This window comes from Scyliorhinus torazame, chromosome 15 (genome assembly GCF_047496885.1).
Source record: "Scyliorhinus torazame isolate Kashiwa2021f chromosome 15, sScyTor2.1, whole genome shotgun sequence".
NCBI classification, from domain to species: Eukaryota; Metazoa; Chordata; class Chondrichthyes; order Carcharhiniformes; family Scyliorhinidae; genus Scyliorhinus; species Scyliorhinus torazame.
This window is the reverse complement of record NC_092721.1, coordinates 170,620,753-170,645,406: the sequence shown is the minus strand read 5'-3', so window position 1 is coordinate 170,645,406 and position 24,654 is coordinate 170,620,753. Positions and strand designations below refer to the sequence as shown.

Here is a 24,654-nt window from a genome sequence, read left to right as displayed (position 1 = left end):
TTGGAATGTGAACCATTATGCAAGGTCACGTCAAGGATGTGCGGTGGTACTGCAACACAGAACAAGAAGCAGTATTCAACCAGTGGCAACACCACCGGTGCTGAAGTACTGAGGCGTCAATGATGACGAAGATGCCTTGCAGTGTAACATCAGTGATACAGATCTTGGAGCAACCAGAATGCAGCAACGTCAACCTGTCACATTTGCATCTAGGGTGGCAGCATGGTGTCGCAGTGGGTTAGCCCTGTTGCCTCACGGCGCCGAGGTCCCAGGTTCGATCCCGGCTCTGGGTCACTGTCCCAGTATTTGCGTGGGTTTCACCCCCACAATCCAAAGATGTGCAGGCTAGGTGGATTGGCCACGCTAAATTGCCCTTTAATTGGGAAAAAAAAAAGTGAATTGGGCACTCTAAATTTAAAAAAAACATTTGCATCTAGGGCATTAACACAAACTGAACAACACGATGGTGAGATCAGAAAAGACTGGTTTTGCTTGTGAGCATTTTCATCAGTGCCTACTTGGGAGAGACAAAATAACAATGGAGTCTGACCACAAGTCATTTCAAAGCATTTTCCCCAAACCACTGATACCTGCTCCAAAGTGTCAGCAAAGAATGTTGCTTGGTTTAAAGAGATATCATCTGGACTGGGCGTACAAGCAAGGGAAACAGACGTATATCACTGAAGTGTTGTCGAGAACTGTGATCCCCATGAAGAAGTTAGAGGACTCTACAACAGATTATGAAATCTTCCAGATTCAATGTGAGGCAGCAGCTCGACACAATCTAGAAGCCATTAACGCAGCGGTGACATTAGGCGGAATTTCCCCAAAATTTGGCCGTGTCAGTTTTGGCACAAAAACGGGCAAGAATCCCGTCAGCCCTGGCTGCGCAATCTGGACCTGACGTTTTAGGCACTTTGGGGAATGTATTTTTCCCCCACATGAAAAGCGGCGAGTCTGTGGCACAAAATGTCTGATTCCCCCCACCGCAGGGGTCATCTGAATTCTTAAAATCAAGGAGGTGCTGCATTGAAATGCCTCCACAGAAGCTGCTCACAGCCAAGTCAGGAGGATGGCAGCCAAGAAGCCAGTGCCATGATCCACCGAGGGGGCGGCCCTGACAAGAATGTTGGATGTCATGGAGGAGGGAAGGGGATCTACCTGCCCTCAGGCTGGCAGGAGACCCTCCAGCAAGGTCACAAACCCTGCCTGGGAACCCCGCACTGGTGAGCACCAGCATTCTCCACAAGAGGGCGGAGGTACAATGCAGGAAAAAGATATGAATGAACTGCTTCAGTCTGCCAGGGTCAGAGCTTCTGGTCTCCTCTCGTACTCCGCCTTTCAGTCACCCCTCCCCATGCCACTTGGAGCCCACATGCTGCCACCTAGCAGGATTCCACCACCCGACCTTCCACAACATTCCTCAAGCCCCTTGGTACTCCCCTCCTCACACATCATCACCAAGGTATCATCACCATCGCACCTGGCACGCAGCCGTCTAACATCATCCCCATCCCGTACCAGCCTTCCCGAACAGGTGCCGGAATGTGGCGACTAGGGGCTTTTCACAGTAACTTCATTGGAAGACTACTTGTGACAATAAGCGATTTTCATTCATTCATTTGTCTCCCTGCGGGATGAGCTGCCTCGCAAATGCTGCGGACGTGCGAACGAAGAGAGGTGATGGGATGCCAGAGCTGAGGATCCTGACACCTTTTGAGGAGAGAGCCCTGGAGCTCACAGGGGAGGAGCAAGGGCAGGCTTGTGCTAAGAGCGAGAGAAAAATGAGGAGCCACGACACTTTCATCCAGATGCCGAAACATCATGAGTTTCTTCTCTCCCAGACCTTTACCCTTCCCATATACCAATACCATATTCTCCTTGCAGGAAAATCACCGGTGCAGCATAGCCCTTCGATGAGAAGGGTTCCACCGCCCAACCTGGACATGATCTTCGAGGGGATGTCGAAGGAGTATACAGGAAATGAGGCAAGGCTGTCACCCGCACTCTCCACCAGAGCAGAGACACACACTTCGGTGGCCGACCTTAGCTGGTAGGCTTCTGGGTCACTATCTGGTGAGCATCTCACTGCTTCTGATGCACATCAGGTGGAGGCAGAAATGTATTAGGGATCCAATAGCCGGTGGTCTGTTTTAACCCCAGACTCAGCTGTGCCTCTGGACACGTTTGTCTCTCAGCTGCGGGAGATGCAAAGGCAGAGCTGCGAATACCAGGAAGGGGCGCCAGCGACACTCCTGCGACTGCAAAGCTGAATGGAGGAGTCCCAAAGCCTTCTGTCACAGGAGGTTTGCTGGCAATGCGAGGCACCCAGGCCAACAGGGTGGTGTCTGCAATGGAAAGCCAGTGGCTTGAAGTCAGATCCATAGTGGGAGTACTCTGAAGCATGGCTCAGTCCATGAGCTCCATGACGGAGGGCATCAACTGTATGGTGCAAATGCTGGTGGCATTCACGAGTGTCTGAGTCAGAGGACGGCGGGGGTTCTGGACCTCACTCCAGCTGCCCCCTATCCCAATCACTGACCCAGAGACCTATTAAGCACTAAAAGAGAGGGGAGATCCGCTGGACAGCCCTGGGCCTCTCCCAGGAGACCCTGGGCGTGTCCATCTAACTTCCCCCTTCAAGAGACCGGGACACCTGAGGCACAGCAGACAGTACAGGGCAACACTACACCAGGGCCACCCAAAAGTAGGCCAGGGCCTTCTAAGTCTCGACCCTCCAGATGACGCCTACCAAGGGCATCTCACGCCTCAGGGCCTGGAAGACAGCAGACTGCCTCCACCTCAAGATGTGCATCTGGGGGGGACATCTAGTCTTAGTGGGAGTGTATGAAAGGTTAAGGAATTGGTGCATAGCGTGGGCATGGGTGAGGTTAGGCACTAGTAACTTGTGCAATTTTGAAATGTCACTGTTTTAAAATATTATTGTTCCTCACCACTAATATCTCAGATGCTTACATTTCTTCCGAATGGCATAGCGCATCTCACCATCGAGACACAGTTATCACTGGGCCTCCATGTCCTCCAAATGATGAGAGCTTCTCATTGCGATTGATTCATTTGCAATGATATTGCTCAGTTATGTTGCAGGGAGCCCTAAACCCAGTCCCCTAATCCCCCTCTAGAGCATAACAACAGAAGAATGTCGCGTTCAACCTCACTCAGACACGAGCCGGGGAGTCAGCTTTCTATCATCAGACAGACAGGAGTCAGACATAAGCAGCAAGTGAGGAGCTTCATCGACCATTCCTCACTGTGATTCATCATCACTCTGCTGCATCGACCGGGCAGCAGACGCTTTTAGACCTCCCATCCCAAGCTCCCTGATGAATGAGTGATCACCGTTCTTCGTCCTCTGGTCACAGAGAGCACACAACAGGCTTGGGGGGAGGGGGGGGGGCATCGTGTTGCCCACCGGACAAGTCCTCCTCCATGAATCAGGAGACAATGAGGGCGTCTCTAGCCCTCTCGCCCATGTGCATCCTCACAGCCTCCATCCTCGGCCTCATGTGTTCGATGTCTAGCAAGGAATCCACAGAACTGCTTGTGACTTGTCCAAACTAGGATCTTTATTAATACACAGGTGGGAAGGTAACGATTTGATACAGAGCAACTTATCATGGAGTTGCTTGATACTCCCCTGGAACTACCCCAACGCACGACTGTTCTCATGTACGTCTTATAACCTTCTGCGGATCACCGGATCTGCCCCGGCTTATATCGGAGTGCCTTGTCACATGATCACTGTCTTGAGCCTGCATGGTGGATCTGTACCGCCACCTGCTGGTTGCACCGGCAACTATATGCAATGCAGGTCTGTAATTCCCTGGCTTATCTCATTTTTAAAATAAATTTAGAGTACCCAACTTTTTTTTTTCCAATTAAGGGGCAATTTAGCATGGCCAATCCACCTACCCTGCACATCTTTGGGTTCTGGGGTTGAGACCCATGCAGACATGGGGAGAAAGCGCAAACTCCACATGGACAGTAACGTGGGGCTGGGATCGAACCCAGGTCCTCGGCGCTGTGAGGCCACAGTGCTAACCACTGCAGCACCGTGCCACCCCTCTGGCTTATCTTTACCGCCCTTCTTGAAAAGTGGAACCGCATTAGCTGTCCTCTAGTCCCCTGTGGCCAGAGAGGAATTAAAAATTGGAGTCAAAGCCACTGTAATGTCCTCCCTTGCCTCCCACAGCACCCTGGGATAGAACTCAGCCAGACCTGGGGATGTGTCCACTTGAAGTCTGCCAAAACCTCCTCACTCCCCATGTCAAACTGCTCAAGAACCTGAAAATCCCTCTGTTGGCACCCACATCCTCCTTCTCCAAAGTGAAGCCAGATGCGGAGATTGCAATCGGAAATCTGGCCGGCGCAAATCCCATTTTTAGCATCTTGCGAGATTTAGGAGCCATTACGGGATTTGCATTTGTGGCTAACACCCGCCCATTGAATCCAACAGACAAGTGTCTTGCTCAAATCAAAAACAACACAAGAGGCAATTCTCCAGGTGCTGCAGGAAGTAATGATGAAAGGGTGGCCTAACAACATCAAGGATGCGCCTGTGATCACAAAAGAATATTGGGCAAACGGAGATGAATTGACAGCCTAAGATAGCAGAGTGGCTCTGATAGGGCAGCACGATAGCATAGTGGTTAGCACAATTGCTTCACAGCTCCAGGGTCCCAGGTTCGATTCCCGGCTTGGGTCACTGTCTGTGCGGAGTCTGCACGTTCTCCCCGTGTCTGTGTGGGTTTCCTCTGGGTGCTCCAGTTTGTTCCCACAGTCCAAAGACGTGCAGGTTAGGTCAATTGGTCATGCTAAATTGCCCATAGTGTCCAAAAAGGGTTGGGTGGGGTTGCGGGGATAGGGTGGGGAGGTGTACGGATAGGGTTGAGGTGTGGGCATAGGTGGGGTGCTCTTTCTGGGGGCCGGTGCGGTCACGATGGACCAAACGGCCTTCTTCTAAAGGGCAGCATGGTAGCAGTGGTTAGCTCTATGGCTTCACAGCACCACTGTGGCTTGGGTCACTGTCTGTATGAAGTCTGCACTTTCGCCCCCTGTCTGCGTGGGTTTCTTCCGGGTGCTCCGGTTTCCTCCCACAGTCCAAAGATGTGCAGGTTAGGTGGATTAGCCATGATAAATTGCCCTTAGGTTAGGTGGGGTTGCTGGGTTACAGGGATAGGGTGGAGGTGTGGGCTTAAGTAGGGTGCTCTTTCCAAGAGCCGGTGCAGACTCGATGGACCGAATGGCCTCCTTCTGCACTGTAAATTATATCACAGCACCTTGTACAAAGGAAACAGAGTCATCATCCCCAAGGAGATGAGAGGAGAGATGCTGAAACACATCACTGCAAGCCATTAAAGAATTAAACTGAGCTTCTGGGAAGCAAGGGAAGTGCTCTACTGGCCAAACGTGAGCAACAAAATTAAAGACCCCATTGGCCAGTTTGGTGTTTGTAACGAGTACCAAGCTAAAGAGCCGACGATGACGCATGACTTCCGAGACAGACCATGGATGGAGTTGGAAGTAGACCTCTTCACTATAGCAGGAACTGATTATCTTGTTGCTATCGACTACTGGGCAATAGACCAGCTGAGTTCAACAATGACTGGACACATCGCAGTATGTCTTTTGTGACCACAGGCGCATCCTTGAGACATTGATGAGTGAAGAATTTAGCCGCTTCACAAAGGATTGGGAAGTTCAACACTATACACCACCTTCACATTATCGCCAATCAATGGAAAGTTTGAATGGTAGCATAGATGTATAAAAGGAAATCCTCAAGTGGAGACCAAAAGCATGGAAAGTAGTCCAGACCAAAGATTATGTTACCTAATAATGTCACCAAACTACTCGTCCAATATCAAAAAAGATACTGAATACAGTAGTAACAGATGTGAGCGAACAAATCAAGATGAAATGGCAAAAAGCCAAATTTCATTTTGACAAGATTGCCAACCCATTGCCAGAGCTTCGCAAGAAGGGCCTGTCCTGGTACAAACCTTCAATGCTTTCAACAGGAGTCAGCCCATGTGCCAAAGTGAGCTCTATTATACATGGTGGAAGTGAGTGACCAAATATATAGGCACAACCAAAACATCTAAAGCTGTTCCTTCACTGCAGCTGACCGGTCAAGAAGATGCGATCTCACCGGCTTCAGAGAGTACAGAATGATCATCACTCCCACACTCCTTGGGTCTACCACTACCCAACAACGCAAAATGGAACAACAAGTTACCCAACAACAACTAGTTCCATGAGAACAATACTCCCCAGAGAGGGAACATCACCCAGCCGAACAACCAATGTCAACACGCACACATACCATTCAGGCCTGCATCGTTTAATGACTGTCATAGATTATCATAGAATTTACAGTGCAGAAGGAGGCCATTCGGCCCATCGAGTCTGCACCGGCTCTTGGAAAGAGCACCCTACCCAAGGTCAACACCACCACCCTATCCCCATAACCCAGTAACCCCACCCAACATGAAGAGCAATTTTGGACACTAAGGGCAACTTATCACGGCCAATCTACCTAACCTGCACATCTTTGGACTGTGGGAGGAAACCGGAGCACCCGGAGGAAACCCACGCACACACGGGGAGGATGTGCAGACTCCGCACAGACAGTGACCCAAGCCGGAATCGAACCTGGGACCCTGGAGCTGTGAAGCAATTGTGCTATCCACAATGCTACCGTGCTGCACAAACTATGTTTGCAATGTATGAGTAGAGGCACGGCACGGTGGTTAGCACTGCTGCTTCACAATTGTCAAGGGCCCAGGTTCAATTCCGGACTTAGGTGACTGTGTGGTGTTTGCACGTTCTCTCCGTGTCTGCATGTTTTTCCTCCGGGTGCTCCGGTTTCCTCTCTCAGTCCAAAGATGTGCAGGTTAGCTGGATTGGTCCTGAAGGCCACCTTGGAGAATGCTAACCCGAAGATCAGAGGCTGAATGAACCCTTGAACAACCAGTCTCTTGCACACTGCATTTAACCCACAATGCTCTGTAATCAGCTTTTCATAAATGAATAGAAATTATGAATTCATGACAGGATAATTAGCCTGTACTCAAAGAATCACATTTTTAAAAAACACAGCCTGCATTTGCTCTGTTGTGCCCTGTATGTTAATATAGGTAAAGCAGCAAGGCAGGTACCACAGTGAAACCCCTTTGGGGCATTTTAAGGGGCTTGTTACATAAATAGGAAAGTGGTTACAAGTTCCTTCTCAAAAAGCATATAAAACTATACATTGAGTTCATCCTCTCCTCTCCTTTAAAGGACATGCCCAATGAACAGCAATGTAATTAGCAGAGTAGACTCCTAAAGCATACGAAGACATGTTTTGTTAATGAAAAAATACAATAAATGGAGATAAATCCAAGAGCAAAATGTCTTCCAATGTTAACTCTAATTCTTTTTAGAATTATTGAAGCGCGCTTGCTCCACTAAGGTGTATTTCAGTTCAAGGATACCAGAGCCATCTGCATAATCCTACTTTACCATTGTAAACCAAGTGATCAGAGCTGCATTTTTGACATTCTTCAGCAGCTCTCTGTTCATGTCTGGCTGCAGTTCAAGGTAGATTAAAAGACTCTCATTGATGATATTTGGGAGCCAGCTGTGAAAAAGGGAAAGACATGCCTATAAATTCAAAAACATGGCAATGGAAGAAAGCAAAATGAAAATAACCTGCATTTATATACTACCTGCTCATGAGGGCTGGTTTAGCTCAGTTGGTTGTACAGCTGGTTTGCAAGGCCAACAGCACGGGTTAAATTCCCGTACGGGCTGAGGTTATTCATGAGAACACCGCCTTCTCAACCCTGCCTCTCACCTGATGTGTGGTGATCTTCAGGTTAAATCACCACCAGTTAGCTCTACCCTCAAAGGTGAAAGCAGCCTTTTGTCATCTGGGGCTATGGCGACACTTACTTTAGGTCTATATACCTGCTGTAGTAATACTGTTTTAAAATCCTGGTTTAACATACAGGCAGGTGGTATGTTTGCCAAGGCTGCAATGAAGATGTCGTAAAAGTGAGATAATCATTAATTCCAGCCAGGTATTTGTTTACAAAGAGATGCCTAATGGAACTTTGTTACGACTGCTGGAGATTCCCTGGAGGGTAGATAATATGAGATACTGTCTCAATAAAACGGTCATGGGATATCTGAGTGTGTTAGAGCTGATGTAATCAATGAGAGGAGCCTGGATGTTTTGGATGTAGGATTTTTCAGTCTGAAAAAGACACGAGGATCTGCAGGCTAGTTTCTTTTTCCATCTTTTCTGGGATGTTAATGTGGTTATTGCTGTGTTAATAATAACATTTGTTTCAATAAAAATGATGCCTATTTGTCAGTGTCACTCCTGGGGTGATACATTCCTCACAGTTTTACAGATTGAGAAATTGTTAGGGTCTCGTCCAGTTTCCTAACATAAATTGGGGTCTGGTCTGGTACCGTAACACCCACTATTCCAGAAAGCAGGGGACAAACTCTACAAATCATATGACTTGGTGTAAAAATCGTGGCCGGGATTCTCCGACCCCCCACCTCACGCACGGTGGGACCTCGCAGGTTGAGTGTGCAGAGTTGATCCTCGGGGGGGCACGGGGGGGCGATCCGACCACGGGGAAAGCCCCCACGGTGGCCTGGCTCGCGATCGGGGCCTACCGATCTGCGGGCTCGTTCCGTTGGGGGGGGGGGGGAAAACGGGACTGCTTTCCTCCACGCCGGGCCCCTGTAGGGCTCCGCCATATTGCCCGGGGACTGGCGCGGAGAAGAGAACTCCCGCGCAGTCATGTTAGGGGCTGGTTTAGCTCACTGGGCTAAATCGCTGGCTTTTAAAGCAGACCAAGGCAGACCAGCAGCACGGTTCAATTCCCATACCAGCCTCCCCGAACAGGCGCCGGAATGTGGCGACCAGGGGCTTTTCACAGTAACTTCATTGAAGCCTACTCGTGACAATAAGCAATTTTCATTTCATAATACACCAGCCGGTCCGCGCATGCGCGAGATCACGCTGGCGATTCCGCGCATGCACCAACTCACGCCGGTCTTCGGCACCGGCTGCAGCAGTGCCAGCCCCTCTGATGTCCACCTAGCCACCTAGAAAGGTGAGAATTCCTCACCTTGGGGGGCCATTGACGCCGGAGTCGTTGGCACCGGTTTTCCCACCAGACACCCACTCCTCTAAACACCAGACACCTACCCCTCTAACACCAGACACCCACCCCTCTAACACCAGACACCCACCCCTCTAACACCAGACACCCACCCCTCTAACACCAGACACCCACCCCTCTAACACCAGACACCCACCCCTCTAACACCAGACACCCACCCCTCTAACACCAGACACCCACCCCTCTAACACCAGACACCCACCCATCTAACACCAGACACCCACCCCTCTAACACCAGACACCCACCCCTCTAACAACAGACACCCACCCCTCTAACACCAGACACCCACCCCTCTAACACCAGACACCCACCCCTCTAACACCAGACACCCACCCCTCTAACACCAGACACCCACCCCTCTAAACACCAGACACCCACCCCTCTAACACCAGACACCCACCCCTCTAAACACCAGACACCCACCCCTCTAACACCAGACCCCCACCCCTCTAAACACCAGACACCCACCCCTCGAACACCAGACACCCACTCTCTAAACACCAGACACCCACCCCTCTAACACCAGACACCCACCCCTCTAACACCAGACACCCACCCTCTAAACACCAGACACCCACCCTCTAAACACCAGACACCCACCCTTTAAACACCAGACACCCACTCTCTAAACACCAGACACCCACCCCTCTAACACCAGACACCCACCCCTCTAACACCAGACACCCACCCTTTAAACACCAGACATCCACCCTCTAACACCAGATGCCCTCATTACGGTAATTTCGGACAAGAATGAAATAAAATAGTCTAATTACGGCAAGTGATAACAGAGATCACCATAAATCGATGACTTGTCTTACCAAATAATAAACACAAGCAGAATCTTGAAAAATCTTAATTTGATCTGAGTCCCCAAACGCCTTTCATTTTCTGTGTATATGCCTTGTCTTCCCTTCAACAGTGAAGCAACTGAAAAATTAAAAAAAATTCCTTTGAACCTAATGTTATGGCATGCTTAAAAATGTAAATTCTGTCACAAGCACATGGTATTTCAAACAGTTTGAATGAGTCGCTCTTTCAATACTGCAATTGATGATTTATTATTAGTATACAAGCTGAGAGAATGGTGGCAGCGAATTACTAACGTAATAGTCCTGGAAATGCTCAGCACAATGTTGTCACAAGGTTTCTTTGGTGAACAAGAGGATCTCAAATGATGGTGTTTATGAATTACATTTTAAAAGGGTGACGGAAATCTTAAACAGCTTCCTTCCATTCATCCACCCTCCCCTATGCATCAAGAAGCAAAATTAATTGATCCTCATCCAACCTTTTTAAAAAATAAATTTGGAGTATCCAATTCTGTTTTTCCAATTAAGAGGCAATTTACCATGGCCAATCCACCTACCCTGCATATCTTTGGGTTGTGGGGGTGAGACCCACGCAGACACGGGGAGAATGTGCAAACTCCACACGGACAGTGACCCGGGGCCGGGATCAAACCCGGGTCCTCAGCGCCGTGAGGCAGCAGTGCTAACCACTGTGACACGTGCCACCTTGACCCTTGTCCAACTTGTTAGGTAAATAAATAAATGTTGCCCTCACTCTCCCAGTTACATACATAAATCTGTTCCCATCACCCACTTCACTACATATATAAAGATATAAAACGTTCACCCAATGAGGCATTTCAGCACTCTGTCCACGTGCAAAGTATGGGCAGGTCAGACAGTGAAGGCGAATCAGAGTGGGATCTGCAGTGTTATCATACTAACGGACTCTTTATTTTGAGGCATTGGTTTCCACAGACCAATCACTAGAACAGCAAAGGAGTTATGAATCACATGATTTTGATTCTCATTCGTCCATGAAGTTGCAAGCGTAGGGGAGCACATGTTTCCTACACACCAGATTGCTAGCAGACAATGCATATTCAAATGTGAAAAGATCACTTAAGGAAAGGAAACACACTCCCAGTTGTTTGTTTAATTGTTACTTCTACAATTTGTGCTATTAGGAAAGGCTGTATCATATATCAGAGGCAATTTGAAATGATATGAACTTCACGGAGAATGTTTATGCCCAGGTTTAAGTGCATGATAGGAGAGGTGAAGCTGTTTTTTTTAAAAATGATGATGCTGACTTCTGGCTGGAGTGCAGCTCCACGCATGAAAATTACATCTTACGCCTGGCCATTGTTCATGCGAGAAACTTGCAAACAAATGCAATTGGTTTAAATTAGCCATATGGTGCATCACACTACAGACAGGCATCCACACGTGTACATTTCCAGCAGGAGTGGCTGGATAGCTATCAGCAGAACTGCTTCCCCCTTCTTCAAATTAGTGACATGGAGTCCATTGAGTACAGGGCAGAAATTAAGCTGGAGAACATTTTATATTTATGGCTGCTGAAGCCATTGAAGATTAAAAGAAATAAAATGCAAAACAAATTGTGTAATAATTCTGGAAATAAAATAATCAACTTAATCAAGCAATATTTGTACAAGTCATACCTGCAGATGCAGTTTTTCCAAACAGAATAGGATTGACAAGCAGAACAAGCAACAGAGGTACGTAGGTTGTGATGTAATGAGGGATTGCATGTTCCAGTCCCTTCTCACAGCTGGAAGATAATCAAGTTTATATTAGCCATGTGAAATTTAATATTGAGTATATTTTCTGGTTGCCAAATACCATGTTACAATGATGGAGTGTGACAGAGAGCGTTTAGCATACATTATAATTTGGTATCTTGGAAGTACAGAACTTGAGCATTTCTGAAAAAATGAAGATGCTGCCAAAGCTTTTCATCTTGTACTCCTCAGGACAGACACAATAATGACAAATTTCAAAGGAAGCAACCATTCATACTGCATGAGAAAAGGGTACTAATTGGTTGGCTGGTTGGCAAGTCAACTCTGATTGATTGTCCAAGCAGTTGCTATAGAGAATGCACCGGGAATGGTCACCTACGCTTTTGTTTAATTCAAAAAAGATGTAATGCCTGATCATGTTTCTCTCGTTTGCAGAGGACAGGTCCCAGTATATGAACATATATAGTTTCTAGCAAGCAGTGAGCCACACTGAGAGTCCGACCAGTAATCTTAAATTGATTGTTGAGTAAATCATGGCACTCTGGCGATTATACTCCAGATTTGTAGAGCCGGATTATATTGCACCTGTGTTTATTTCAATTTACATTCACAAGGTGGTATTTCTGGACATCACTAAACATCATGAAAGCCTCACCTTCCACTAACGATATCTAAATGTAGCACCAAGGGTTAAAAATCGACTACTGCCATTGCAAACTAAGAGAATGCGTGAGCTGTTGAGTATACATCAATAGAATATAAAAAGAATTGTTGCAAAATCCTTGAGTTACCAACCTGGAAATGGATGGATAATAGAGCATGGCCACGCCTTCAACACAGAGGAGGATCGCCAAACCCCAAGTCAGCATGTGGTACAACACAAGAATACTGAGGAAAAGAACAAATGCTTTAACATCACGTTTTACTAAGTTCTTGGCACTGATTGAACTCCCACCCAATTAAAATTTCAGACACCTTTGCAGCAGTACAAATTAATTCCCTTTCTCTTTTAAAAAAAAAATATTTTTATTAGGGTATTTGCAAGTTTTTATAATAATAACATAAACATGATACAATAAACATTTCCACCCCCATCACAATCTTCACACACTCCAACCATAAAACAACAATCCAGCCCCCCCCCCCCTTTGGAATTCTGCATCTGCTGACATTTTAATTTACCCAAGAAAGTTGACGAACGGTTGCCACCTCCAGGTGAACCCCAGCATTGACTCTCTTAAGGCGAGCTTTATTTTCTCGAGACTGAGAAACCCAGCCATGTCACTAACCCAGGTCTCTACACTCAGGGGGGCTTCGAGTCCCTCCACATTAACAAGATCGGTCCCCGGGCTACCAGGGAGGCAAAGGCCAAGACGTCGGCCTCTTTCGCCCCCTGAGCTCCCGGCTCTTCCGACACTCCAAAGATCGCCACCTCTGGACTCGGCACCACCCATGTTTTGAGTACCTTAGCAAAACCCTGCCAGCACCCTCTAAGCTTCAGGCATGCCCAAAACATGTGGACATCATGTGCTGGGCTTCCCGTGCACCTCGCACACCTGTCCTCTACCCAAAAAAACTTGCTCATCCGGGCCACCATCATGTGTGCCTGGTGGACTACCTTAAATTGTATCAGGGTAAGCCTGGCACATGATGAGGATGTATTAACCCTGCTAAGGGCATTCTCCACAGCCCCGCCTCTATCTCTGCTCCGAGCACGTCCTCCCACTTGCCCTTAAGCTCCTCCACCGGAGTTTCCTCCGCCTCCAAAAGTTCCTGGTAAATATCTGATACCTTCCTCTCTCCCACCCAGGTACTCAAGACTACCCTGTCCTGTATCCCCCCCTCTCCCACCCAGGTACTGGAGACTACCCTGTCCTGTATCCCCCCCCTCTCCCACCCAGGTACTGGAGACTACCCTGTCCTGTATCCCCCCCCTCTCCCACCCAGGTACTGGAGACTACCCTGTTCTGTATCCCCCCCCCTTTCCCACCCAGGTACTGGAGACTACACTGTCCTGTATCCCCCCCTCTCCCACCCAGGTACTCGAGACTACCCTGTCCTGTATCCCCCCCCTCTCCCACCCAGGTACTGGAGACTACCCTGTCCTGTATCCCCCCCCCTCTCCCACCCAGGTACTGGAGACTACCCTGTCCTGTATCCCCCCCTCTCCCACCCAGGTACTGGAGACTACCCTGTCCTGTATCCCCCCCCTCTCCCACCCAGGTACTGGAGACTACACTGTCCTGTATCCCCCCCCTCTCCCACCCAGGTACTGGAGACTACACTGTCCTGTATCCCCTCCTTCTCCCACCCAGGTACTGGAGACTACCCTGTCCTGTATCCCCCATTGCGGCAGCAGCGGGAAGGCCTGCACCTGTTTTCTCAAGAAGTCTCGCACATGCAAATACCTAAACCCATTCCCTGCTGGCAATTCAAATTTATCCTCCAAGGCTTTCAAGCTGGGGAAGCTCCCATCTATAAATAGATCCCCATCCTCCTAATTCCTGTCCTTTGCCATCTCCGTAACCCACCATCCAGCCTACCCGGTACAAACTGATGATTATTATAAATCGGGGTCCAAATGATGCTCCCTCCACTCTCTTATATCTCCTCCACTGCCCCCAGATTCTCAGAGCCGCCACTACCACCTGACCTGTGGAGTATCGGGCTGGCGAGAACGGAAGAGGTACTCCCAAACTTGTGTCTTTGCATGACGCCGCCTCCATCCGCTCCCACATTGACCCCTCCCCCACTACCCACTTCCTAATCATGGCTATATTAGCCGCCCAGTAGTAATTGCAGCCGTTCGGCAGCGCCAACCCCCCTCCCCCCCGACTGAACTCAAGCAACACTTTCTTCACTTGCGGGGTTTTGCCCGCCCACACAAAGCAATAACCTTATTCACCCGTTTGAAAAAGGCCTTAGGGATGAACATAGGGAGGCACTGAAAGACAAACAGAAATCTGGGGAGGACCGTCATTTTCACAGTCTGTACCCGCCCCGCCAGTGGTAGCGGGAGCACGTCCTTTTTCATTTGTTCTACGAACCGGGATAGGTTTAACTTGTGCAGTGCCTCCCATTCCCGGGCCACCTGGATTCCCAGATACTGAAAGCTCTTTCCTACCATTATAAGCTGCAGCTCTCCCAGTCTCTTCTCCTGCCCTCTTGCCTGGATCAAGTTCCCCATGTTCAATTTATACCCCGAAAAATTACCAAATTCCCCAAGGATTCGCATAACCTCCCCATCCCCTCCAAGGGGGGTCTGAACTATACAAGAGCAGGCAATCTGCGTAAAGTGAGACCTGGTGCTCCCCCCCCCCCCCCGTAACCAGCCCTTTCCAGTTCCTAGAGGCTCTTAACACCATGGCCAATGGCTCTATAGCCAGAGCAAACAGTAACGGGGAGAGGGGGCACCCTTACCTCGTCCCTCGTTGTAGTTTAAAATACCCCAACCTCAGCCGGCTCGTACGCACACTCGCTACTGGTGCCTGATAGAGCAACCACACCCAGTTAATAAAGCCCTCACCAAACCCAAACCTTCCCAGCGCCTCCCACAGGTAATTCCACTGCACCCGATCAAACGCCTTCTCCGCATCCATTGCTACCACCACCTCCATCTCCCCCCCTTCTGAGGGCATCATAATAACATTCGAAAGCCTTCGAACATTGGCCTTGAGTTGCCTGCCCTTTGCAAATCCCGTCTGGTCTTCCCCGATCACCCCCGGGACAGAGTCCTCTATCCTTGTGGCCAGTATCTTAGCCAGCAGTTTGGCATCCACATTCAGTAGAGAAATTGGCTTGTATGACCCGCATTGCTCCGATCCTTCTCCCGTTTCAGGATCAATGAAATCGAGGCCTGCGACATTGTTGGGGGGAGGACTCCCTTCTCTCTTGCTTCATTAAATGTCCTCACCAGCAGTGGGTTCAATATCGCTGAAAACTTCTTATAGAATTCCACCGGATAGCCGTCCAGGCCCCGAGGTCTTGCCTGACTGCATGCCCTCCAGCCCCTCAATTATTTCCTCAATTTCAATTGGTGCTCCCAGCCCTTCCACCAGATCCTCATCCTCGGGAACCTCAACTGACCCAAAAACTGCCTCACCACCTCCACCCCCGCTGGGGGTTCCGACTCATATAATTTGCTGTAAAAGTCCTTAAACACCTCATTCACCCCCACTGGGACCAGGACAGTATTCCTACCTCTACTCTTTACTCTCCCTATCTCCCCGGCCGCCTCCCTTTTTCTGAGCTGGTACGCTAACATTCTGCTTGCCTTTTCCCCTTGCCTTCCTCAGCTGTTCCACCGCTTTCCCTGTGGTCAACAGCTCAACAGTCCAAACTCCGCATGTAACCTCCGCCGCTCCCTCAGTAACCCCGCGTCCGGGGCCTCCGACTATCTTCTGTCCATCTGGAGTATCTCCTCAACTAACCTATGCCTCTCAGCCCATTCCGCCTTTTTTCTGTGGGCCCATATTGAGAGTAATTCCCCTCTGACCACTGCTCTAACGTTCCATGTAATCAGCCTGGTCGTGGGGGGGGGGGGGGGGGGGGGGGGGGGGGGGGGGAGCCCCCTCCCCCAACTAGCCATCACCCTGTTTAGGCCAGCCTCCAGCTCGGGCCCCCCCCCTTTCAGGCATTTGCCGTCCCCGACCTCCCATTTGTCCCCCAGTAACAGTTCCTCCCCTGTCAGCAAAGCAGCTCTCCCCCCCCCCCGCCCCGTGACAGCACTAGAAACCCAACCCCCCATGTTAAGCTTCAGCTTAACACCTGCTCGCCCCCCACTGTGCTTCCGTGAGTCAGCTGACTAGGCTGACTTGATAGCTCCCGCCCATGGCACCAAACAGTCTGTCTCCCCATTGTTCTCTCCCCTCTCCCCCCACTTGGACAAACATATTCAAAGCATCACATGCCCCAGTAAACATCCGAAAAAAGTGAAAAACAGCCACAGAAAAAAACAACCCCAGAAACCACCCCCCTCCCTCCAACCAGCTCCCAGTAAGACAAAGTTAACTTTTGCCATCAAAACAGCCCTTTATTGCACATAACACTACTTATTCAAACCAGCACGAAAGTGATTTTCAACAAATTGTCACTACAATACTCTCCAAGGCTACAATGTCTTTTAGTTCACCTCCAGTCTTTTTTCCTTGATGAAAGTCCATACATCGTCTGGTGTTTCAAAGTAAAAATCCCGTTCCTCATGTGTGACCCACAGACGGGCTGGGTACAGCATCCCGAACTTCACCCCCTTCTTAAAGAGGGTCGTTTTTGCCAGATTAAACCCAGCTCGCCTCTTGACCAAATCCATGCCCAGGTCCTGATAAATGCACAGTTCACAATTCTCCCACTTGCTGCTCCGTTCTTTCTTGGCCCACCGCAGAACGTGTGCCTTGTCCAGGAATCGGTGTAAACGTACCACCATCGCCCTCGGCGGCTCGTTCGCTCGGGGCTTCTTCATGAGGGCTCTCTACGCTCTATCCACTGAGGGGACGTCTCAGCCCCCATCAACTTCTCCAGCATGTTCGTCACATAGGCCCTCGCATCCGATCACTCACTGCCTTCGGGGAGGCCGACGATTCTCAGATTCTGTCTCCTGCATTCTTTTCTGGTGGTCATTCATCATCTCCACCTTGGTCTCCAGCACGGTTATGTATTCCTCATGCTCGGACACCTTTTTCTCCACCTCCTGGATCGCATGTCCGTGGATTTCTTGATTCTGCACCACTTGATCAATCGAAGCCTTGATCAGGTCCAGCGTGTCCTTCTTAAGCTTGGCGAAGCAATCTTCAAAAAACTTCACCAGCTGCTCCATCGACCACTGTGCCATCTCCCGTGACCCTGCCTCTTCGCCATGCTTTCCCGCATTGCCAGCTCTGCTCGCGTCTTCCTTGTCGGACTTTTGTCTTCTCACACGGCCACTTCTGGTCCAATTCTCCATACATTGGAGGGGATTTCTCCTCACTGTCTCACTCTTCACTGATTTATCCGATAAAATCTGGGAAAAAACGGGGGGGGGGGGGGAAAGATCCAAAGGTCCGTCACAGGCAGGAGCTATCAAATGTGCGATCTACACCTCCAAGGCCGCCACCGGAAGTCCTTAATTCCCTTTCTCAAGTGAATCGGTGCTGGTGGGAAATTTGTTCACAGGGGACGACATCACAGGCAAACGCAACCTGCTCTTTACTTACCATAGCAAGCCCACTGGATAGAGGTCAGGAACCCTGCCTGATCTCTCTTTCCTTGGCCCACACACATGGAGACCAATTGCAATGCCCTGTCATTGTCTCAATAGAGATCGGTTAATTCAATACAGACCAGTCGCCAAATCTAAAATCTTCCTCATTACTATGCCCCAGTCGACACCAAATAGAGCATTTAGCCATCAGAAAATATGTCCATGATTAATTGAAATTTGCTATTTGATCACCAACTGAGCTTAAAACAAGCACAAATCTGTTCCTTCTAGAGTGCAAGTATAACTGGGTTAACGTGGAATTAGAATTCATTTTCCGATTTCCTGACTTCTGCAGGTAGTTTCCTCAAAGAAGAATGGGTTTAGCAGCGTGTATGTCAGGGTTGTATTCCTGTCCCAATCTTGCTCGGTGCTGACTAGACCATGGAGTTAACAGCAGAAAAAAAGAGGATGTGGAATCTGACCAAACAATATGGAAACACAGATCTGGAGTTTACCTTGGTTGTAACTGTAAACACCCTCACTGAAGCCCAACAATTTTTTAAAATTGGAGTGATCTAGGGCATGATCTAACTAAAAAAATAGTCTGTTCTGGGCAGGATTAGCGGGATCGGCCCAGGCGCTTGTAGCTCTGGGAACGACCCCCGTTATCTAACAGCACTTATTTCATTCCCCGGTAGGGAACATCCCGCGAGGCCGCACTTCAACATCATTTCCCACACTGAGGTACCCTGCCGTGCAGGAAGAGATTGAGATGCCATTTTAAAATGGGGTCCCTATCTCTTGATTCCCCCCTGACGTAACCCCTGGATTTTGTTGCTTCTAGGTTTAGCTATCTAATGCTGTATTCTTTTCATACTATCTGACATCATTTGCTTTCAACAGCTTGCACTTGATGTCATTTTTTTGAGCATTCGGTCACAGGTACAGTCAACTGCAATCATTTTGCCATTATTTAACATCAATTGTTTTAATGGTGTCATCATTTAATACCACTTTCACTCGTCCGCAATGAGCGTGCATGACATGCTGATACATGCAAAGAAAATTCCAGATATCACTCGTTGAGAAGCTCAAACAGCCTTTGAAGTACCGTGAACTCAAGTACTTAATTGCTAAAGCTCATTCCACCGTCGGGAAACTGAACCTGTGACCAAATGCGCAAAAAATTATGGTTGTAAATAGAACGTTTGAGACAAATGATTGTGAACACACTTTTCTCCAAGAAAGAGGGATGTGGTGATACGCACATATGCATATCTGTATATAAACTGTACATAGTTGAACCAATGTATATATCAGTACCAGTGTATATGGCTGGCTAATGATCAATCCATGTAGTGACAGTCATGACCTTCTACCAGCAGGTGGAACCAGATACCCATAGAGTCACATATATATACCGGGGACGGACGAGTCAGGGTACTTGGTAGGAGGACGGACAACAAGACAGTTGCATCTCACCTGAGCTCCACAGTAACGTAGACATAATTGTCTGTACATAGAATTGTATGGTTATCTTTCTGCGTGTCAAGAATAAATACTTCTTACAACCACACACTCATGTTCTATGTGTGTCTTCATAATCAGTGGAGCCAAGGAACACAATATTCATGACCTCACCCTTTCCCATCTTTATAACTTCATTCAACCCTACAAACCTCAGAACTCGGAATTCTTCCAATCCTTCCTCTTGCACATCCCTGATTTTAATTATTCCACCAGTGCCTTGCCTTCAGCTGCTTAACCCAGAGCACTGAAATTCCAGTCCCAAGTCTCTCCATCTCTCCCTTCAAAACACTCCTTAAAACCAATCTTTACGATCATCTGCTCTGATATATCGCTTTGTGACTGGAGCCTCGACACAAAATCTTAAATGAGCCTCCATGCACGTTGACTGATCAAACATCGCTGCCCCCTGATAGACCATTACCAACGCCTCTGGTTTTGACACCTTACACTCTACCCAGAATCTGACCCAACCAGAAAATTTACATCCAAACCATCACCACCATGAAGGAGGCCACACAGCAGATCCAGAATAAAATGGGTGACAACATAAAGTTTCTCCTTGACAGCACGGGCTTTACAAATGATGAATCACAATGGGAAGCTCTCAACTATAAAAAGCTGGCGGCAGTAACGTCTTTTTATGGATAAGCTCGTGGATGATGAAAACAATCCCCATGATTCAGCTCATGAAGAATAGTTGGCGGGTTGCAACGCTTGATATTAGTATTATCAGGAAACATAGCTAGTTCCTACTCATATCGCATTTTAACACATTCCAGCAAATAGCATGCTGAGCTGTTGCTCATTTCAGAGGTATGATAAAACTATACGCATACTGGACATGACTGAAAGAGGTCAAGACAATGTACCTTAGGCTACAGAAGGGGACGAACAGTCTTGTGAAAAACAGATCAATAGAAATGGTGTTTTTGCAGTGTTTTCCAGACCTGATTTGTTTCAAGTGTAACAGGCTTGGCCTTGCTGTAGTCACACTTCGGTACATTTCTCCAAAGCAGCAAATTCAGTCTGTTATCCTTTGTATTTCCATGATGGGCACCATGGGCAATTTAAACCTGATACTCTCAATGTTCTGGCAACATATTGGGCACGATCTCCCGCCTGCCGCCCCCCACTGCGGCATATTTTGCAGCGGCAGAGGTGACCCGCCATGGAGTGGCAGTGGGATCAGGCTAATCTCACCACTGTCAACGCCTTTTCCCCATTGTGGCGGGAACGGCCGGAATCCCACCAATTGTCTTTGTTGACTCTTCCATATATTTTATTTAAATCTTTCTGGAATTATGGCAGGCATTATCTTGTGGGGAAACCACGCAACTCGTGGCATGAATGACATTTTCTAAATACTTCAGACATTAAAAATACATATTTCTGCTGTTATTTTACGAAACCCGATCTTATTTACAAAAAAAATACTTGAGGAATTTACATTTTAAAATCTCGCTTTGTTCTGCACTCACTAAATTGATCCAATTTTGTTTTGCTTTAATCACTTTTTAAAAAATTACAAACTGTTCAAGTGCCACAGCAACTCGCCGAATGGGAATATCAATGACGAGAATGTGGAGCACATCTCGACTGGCCTGAATAAATATTTCAACATGTTACTATTGAACTGAAACATCTCATCATAGTGAAAATATAAACCTGAAAAATGTCTAACAGCTTACAATTAATGGTTAAACAATTCTTAACAATAACTAAGGTTTAACTGATGCTTTATCTCCAATCAAGCAAAACCCATCACATGCCAAAAGCCGTCACTTGTAAATACAGTTAGCAAACACTTGAATAGACAGCTTGAAGAGAGAGAAAACCCCTTTAAAAGACCAGCTGCAAGTTTTGCTGTCTGTGGGAGACAACTTAACCTGACATCTTTTGGCAAAAACTCCTGGTCAGCTTCAAGCTCCCAGCAAAACTAAAAGCTAAAGGGGGCGATTCTCCGATATTGAGGCCAAGTGTTCGGGTCGTCATGAACACCATCGCCGGTGCCAACAGGGCCCAGGCACGACCTATTCTGGCTCCCACAGGGGGCCAGCATGGGGCTGGAGCAGTTCCATCCTCCTTACGCGGCGCTAAATGGGTGCCGCACCAACCCGCGCATGCGCAGTTGGGCCAGCTCAATCCTGCGCATGCGCGGGGAACTTCTTACACGCGCCAGCCTCGACCCAACATGGGGTCGGTGTTCAGGGGCAGGCCGCGCCAGAAAGTAGACCCGGGGGGGGGGGGGGGGGAAAAAGAGGCCCGCCCGCCAATCGGTGGGTCCCGGTCGCAGGCCAGACCCCATCAGAGGCCCCCCTCGGTGAAAGAGCCCCCCCTGCCCCACCCACAGGCCGCCCCCCGAGCGTTCCCGCCGGCAGCGACCAGGGGTGAACGGCGCCGGCGGGACTCTGTCGTATCGGGGAGGCCGCTCGGCCCATCCGGGCCAGAGAATCGGCGGCCCCGCCGATTCCAGTGGCCTGCGGCCAGCGCCATGCCAAATGCGCCGGCGCAAATGGCGCCGATTCTCCGCACCTCGGAGAATCATGCGGTGGCGTCAGGGCGCGGTTGCGGCGATTCTCCGGCCCGGCAAGGGTCTCGGAGAATCGCCTCCGAAGTGACTGCTACAGACTGGCTCCTCCAAATAATGACATCATCATGGTCCCCCATTAACTGGGTTATGACCGTATTATTAAGACAACTATAGCCCCTCAAATGATCTAAACCCCAGGGAAACTTCTTTCTATAAACAAAATTCCATTAGATCCACATAGGTAAACAATATACATGGTTGAAATTAATGATGATCTCACTTTTGCAACATTTTAATTGCTCCTTTTTTGCAGCCACAGAGTCTGGATAGTTTAACCTAGACTCTTTAATAACATTACTGCAATATGATACATTATATATTTAAAAATCCTACATTCATCACACAACAGCCCACCCTGACATTTGCCGGACTGTGAACCAACCAGTCTCACTGAAACTTTGGCATTTTATGCTCCCACCCACGGCAGGCATAATGGTGGGCAGGAGGGGAAAATATTGCGGGAGCCAGGAAGTCAGTTTCTTGTCAGCAGGAAATAAGGTTGCGATATTCCTCTCCAGCCTTCAATGGCCGGTTGGGTTTACCGCCAAACTATGACAGGAAGATCTTTTGAATATATTAGAATATCATGAATGCTCAGTGTCACGGCAGCTCGCTGGAATCACGGCCCCGCGTTTGTTCAAAAGGCCACGACGGTGTCGAATTAGGCCTCTGTGCATCACAATTGGATATAAATGACATGCGCCAGGCAAACGGCACCTTGCTCCTGACTTTGAGGTCAGTTTGCCTACCTTGCATTGCGCTGCGCTCACGCCTCTAATGACTCTGTGCCAGGCTTTAGCGCAACGACTTCAGAGCCTTAGGCAAGGCTCCATGTACCAGGCAAGGTGGGAAGGTGGGGGTGAGTTCTAATGTTCCCGGTTGAGGAATATTTAATGGGGTGCGAGGCAAACAATCGGGTGCAAAAAACAGACATTGCGGCCAGTGGGGAGAATGCTGCTTTTCCTGCCCGCCGCCACACTTATTTCACAGATGGAAAAATTCCAATATTTCGTTTTTATCACAAGGGATTCCAAACTCCACATCTGAAGAACTTGATTTGGCTCACAGAGCTGCAGCAATGGCCCCACCTCGCAGGGTTTCAGTCTCTCCCTCCGAGATTCCTGTCCCCTTGATCTCAGAGTACACTCAAACTTCAGCTTCTGAGCACAATTTCAGATCCTTGGCCGCGCCATACAGAACACCACTGCTCCCAACAATCCTGCAGAAGGAAGTCACCAATCTTCGGCTCCCTCCTCGGCTCTTCAGTGTTTCCCTCAAGTCCGCTTTCCTTCGAGTCCGCTCCTCGCACTCTCCCTTTAACCCTCTGCGCCATTCTTTTAACTTCACTTCCGGGATCTCTTTCTGACCCCTGTTCTTTGCCCAGCCTGGGACATACTTCTGGGACCTCTGCCTGTCTCCTTCCCCTGGTCCTGCTCCTTGGGACATCTTCCTCGGTATGTCGCTCCGGTTCAGGGCACCTGACCAGCATGTCACGCCGTTTCAATGCTTTCATTCTGCAGGGGCAAGCAAGGCCGGGCCCCAGCCTGACAAGCAGAAAATAAATAAACTCTGCTCCCATTTCCCAGCCGGCACATTTGCAAAAGGCCCAAGGCTCATCAGCAACTGTATTTCCCAGCCTCCAGCTTTAGATTGAAGGTAAGTATTACGGCGTCATCACACATGAATTCATAATTTGGAAAAAAGGCAAATAGCAGTCTTACATTCTTGACATGGCTGGCTTGCCGAGACCTTTGTCGACATCAGGTAAGACCGTCAGTTTGGCTGCAAACTCATCAACAGAAACCAAGATATTTACCCGGGCTGTCTGTGGTAATCACCACTGTTGTATATATTAGGAGATGTGTGGTAAGGCCCTGTACTACAGGTACGGGGGTAGGCCTTGCCTGCTGGCTCCGCCCAGTAGGCGGAGTATAAATATGTGTGCTCCCCATACAGAAGCCATTTCACCAGCTGCTGTAGGAGGCCACACATCTTGGTGTAATAAAGCCTCAGTTGTATTCAACTCTCGTCTTTGTGCAACTGATCGTGCATCACCGTTTTCAATATTATTGTTGCCACAGAATTGTCTCCTGTCCTACCATGGAATTGTACAGCACTGAGGGAGCCTTATTAAGATCCCCACGTGGGCACCGCAAACCAAACGACCGCCAAAGGAAGACATTGCCAACAAGATTTCACTTTTTGCAACTTTTACTTTAACGTGAATCAGAATCGATGTAAATCAAACATGGACTAACAGGCAATATGGTTGCCACAAATTACACACGCAATAAATGATACAACAAAGGCTATCTCTTTTTTCTATAAAATTAGAGTACCTGGACCACCGGACCTTAATGGACCCAAAGTCAGAAGAGGGATTTTGAAGGAGTCACCCCCACTACCCCCTTCCCGGCCGAGACCCAAGCCTGTTCATTGTCGGGCTTCCCCCACGCCAGGAAAATCCTCCCGGCAGCCTAAACATTGAGGCTGGCCAGGAAACGGTAAGGGCTTCAATTGGGGCGAGGGTGTGCAGCCCGTCCGAGGCCTTGACTGCCCCAGCCATAACATTGCTGACAGTTTGGGGAGGGC

At 48.7% G+C, this 24,654-nt stretch overlaps 1 protein-coding gene across 1 annotated transcript in view; it reads right to left on the bottom strand.

Annotated features, from left to right (window-relative positions):
* gpr143 (G protein-coupled receptor 143) overlaps positions 1–24,654 on the bottom strand; it is a 120,813-nt gene that overhangs the window by 61,272 nt on the left and 34,887 nt on the right. The window contains exons 4-7 of the mRNA XM_072477107.1: positions 12,563–12,655; positions 11,687–11,796; positions 10,032–10,140; positions 7,528–7,645 (exon numbers count right to left, since the gene is read on the bottom strand). Coding sequence (XP_072333208.1) covers positions 7,528–7,645; positions 10,032–10,140; positions 11,687–11,796; positions 12,563–12,655 — 430 coding nt within the window. The remainder of the gene's footprint in view (positions 1–7,527; positions 7,646–10,031; positions 10,141–11,686; positions 11,797–12,562; positions 12,656–24,654) is intronic.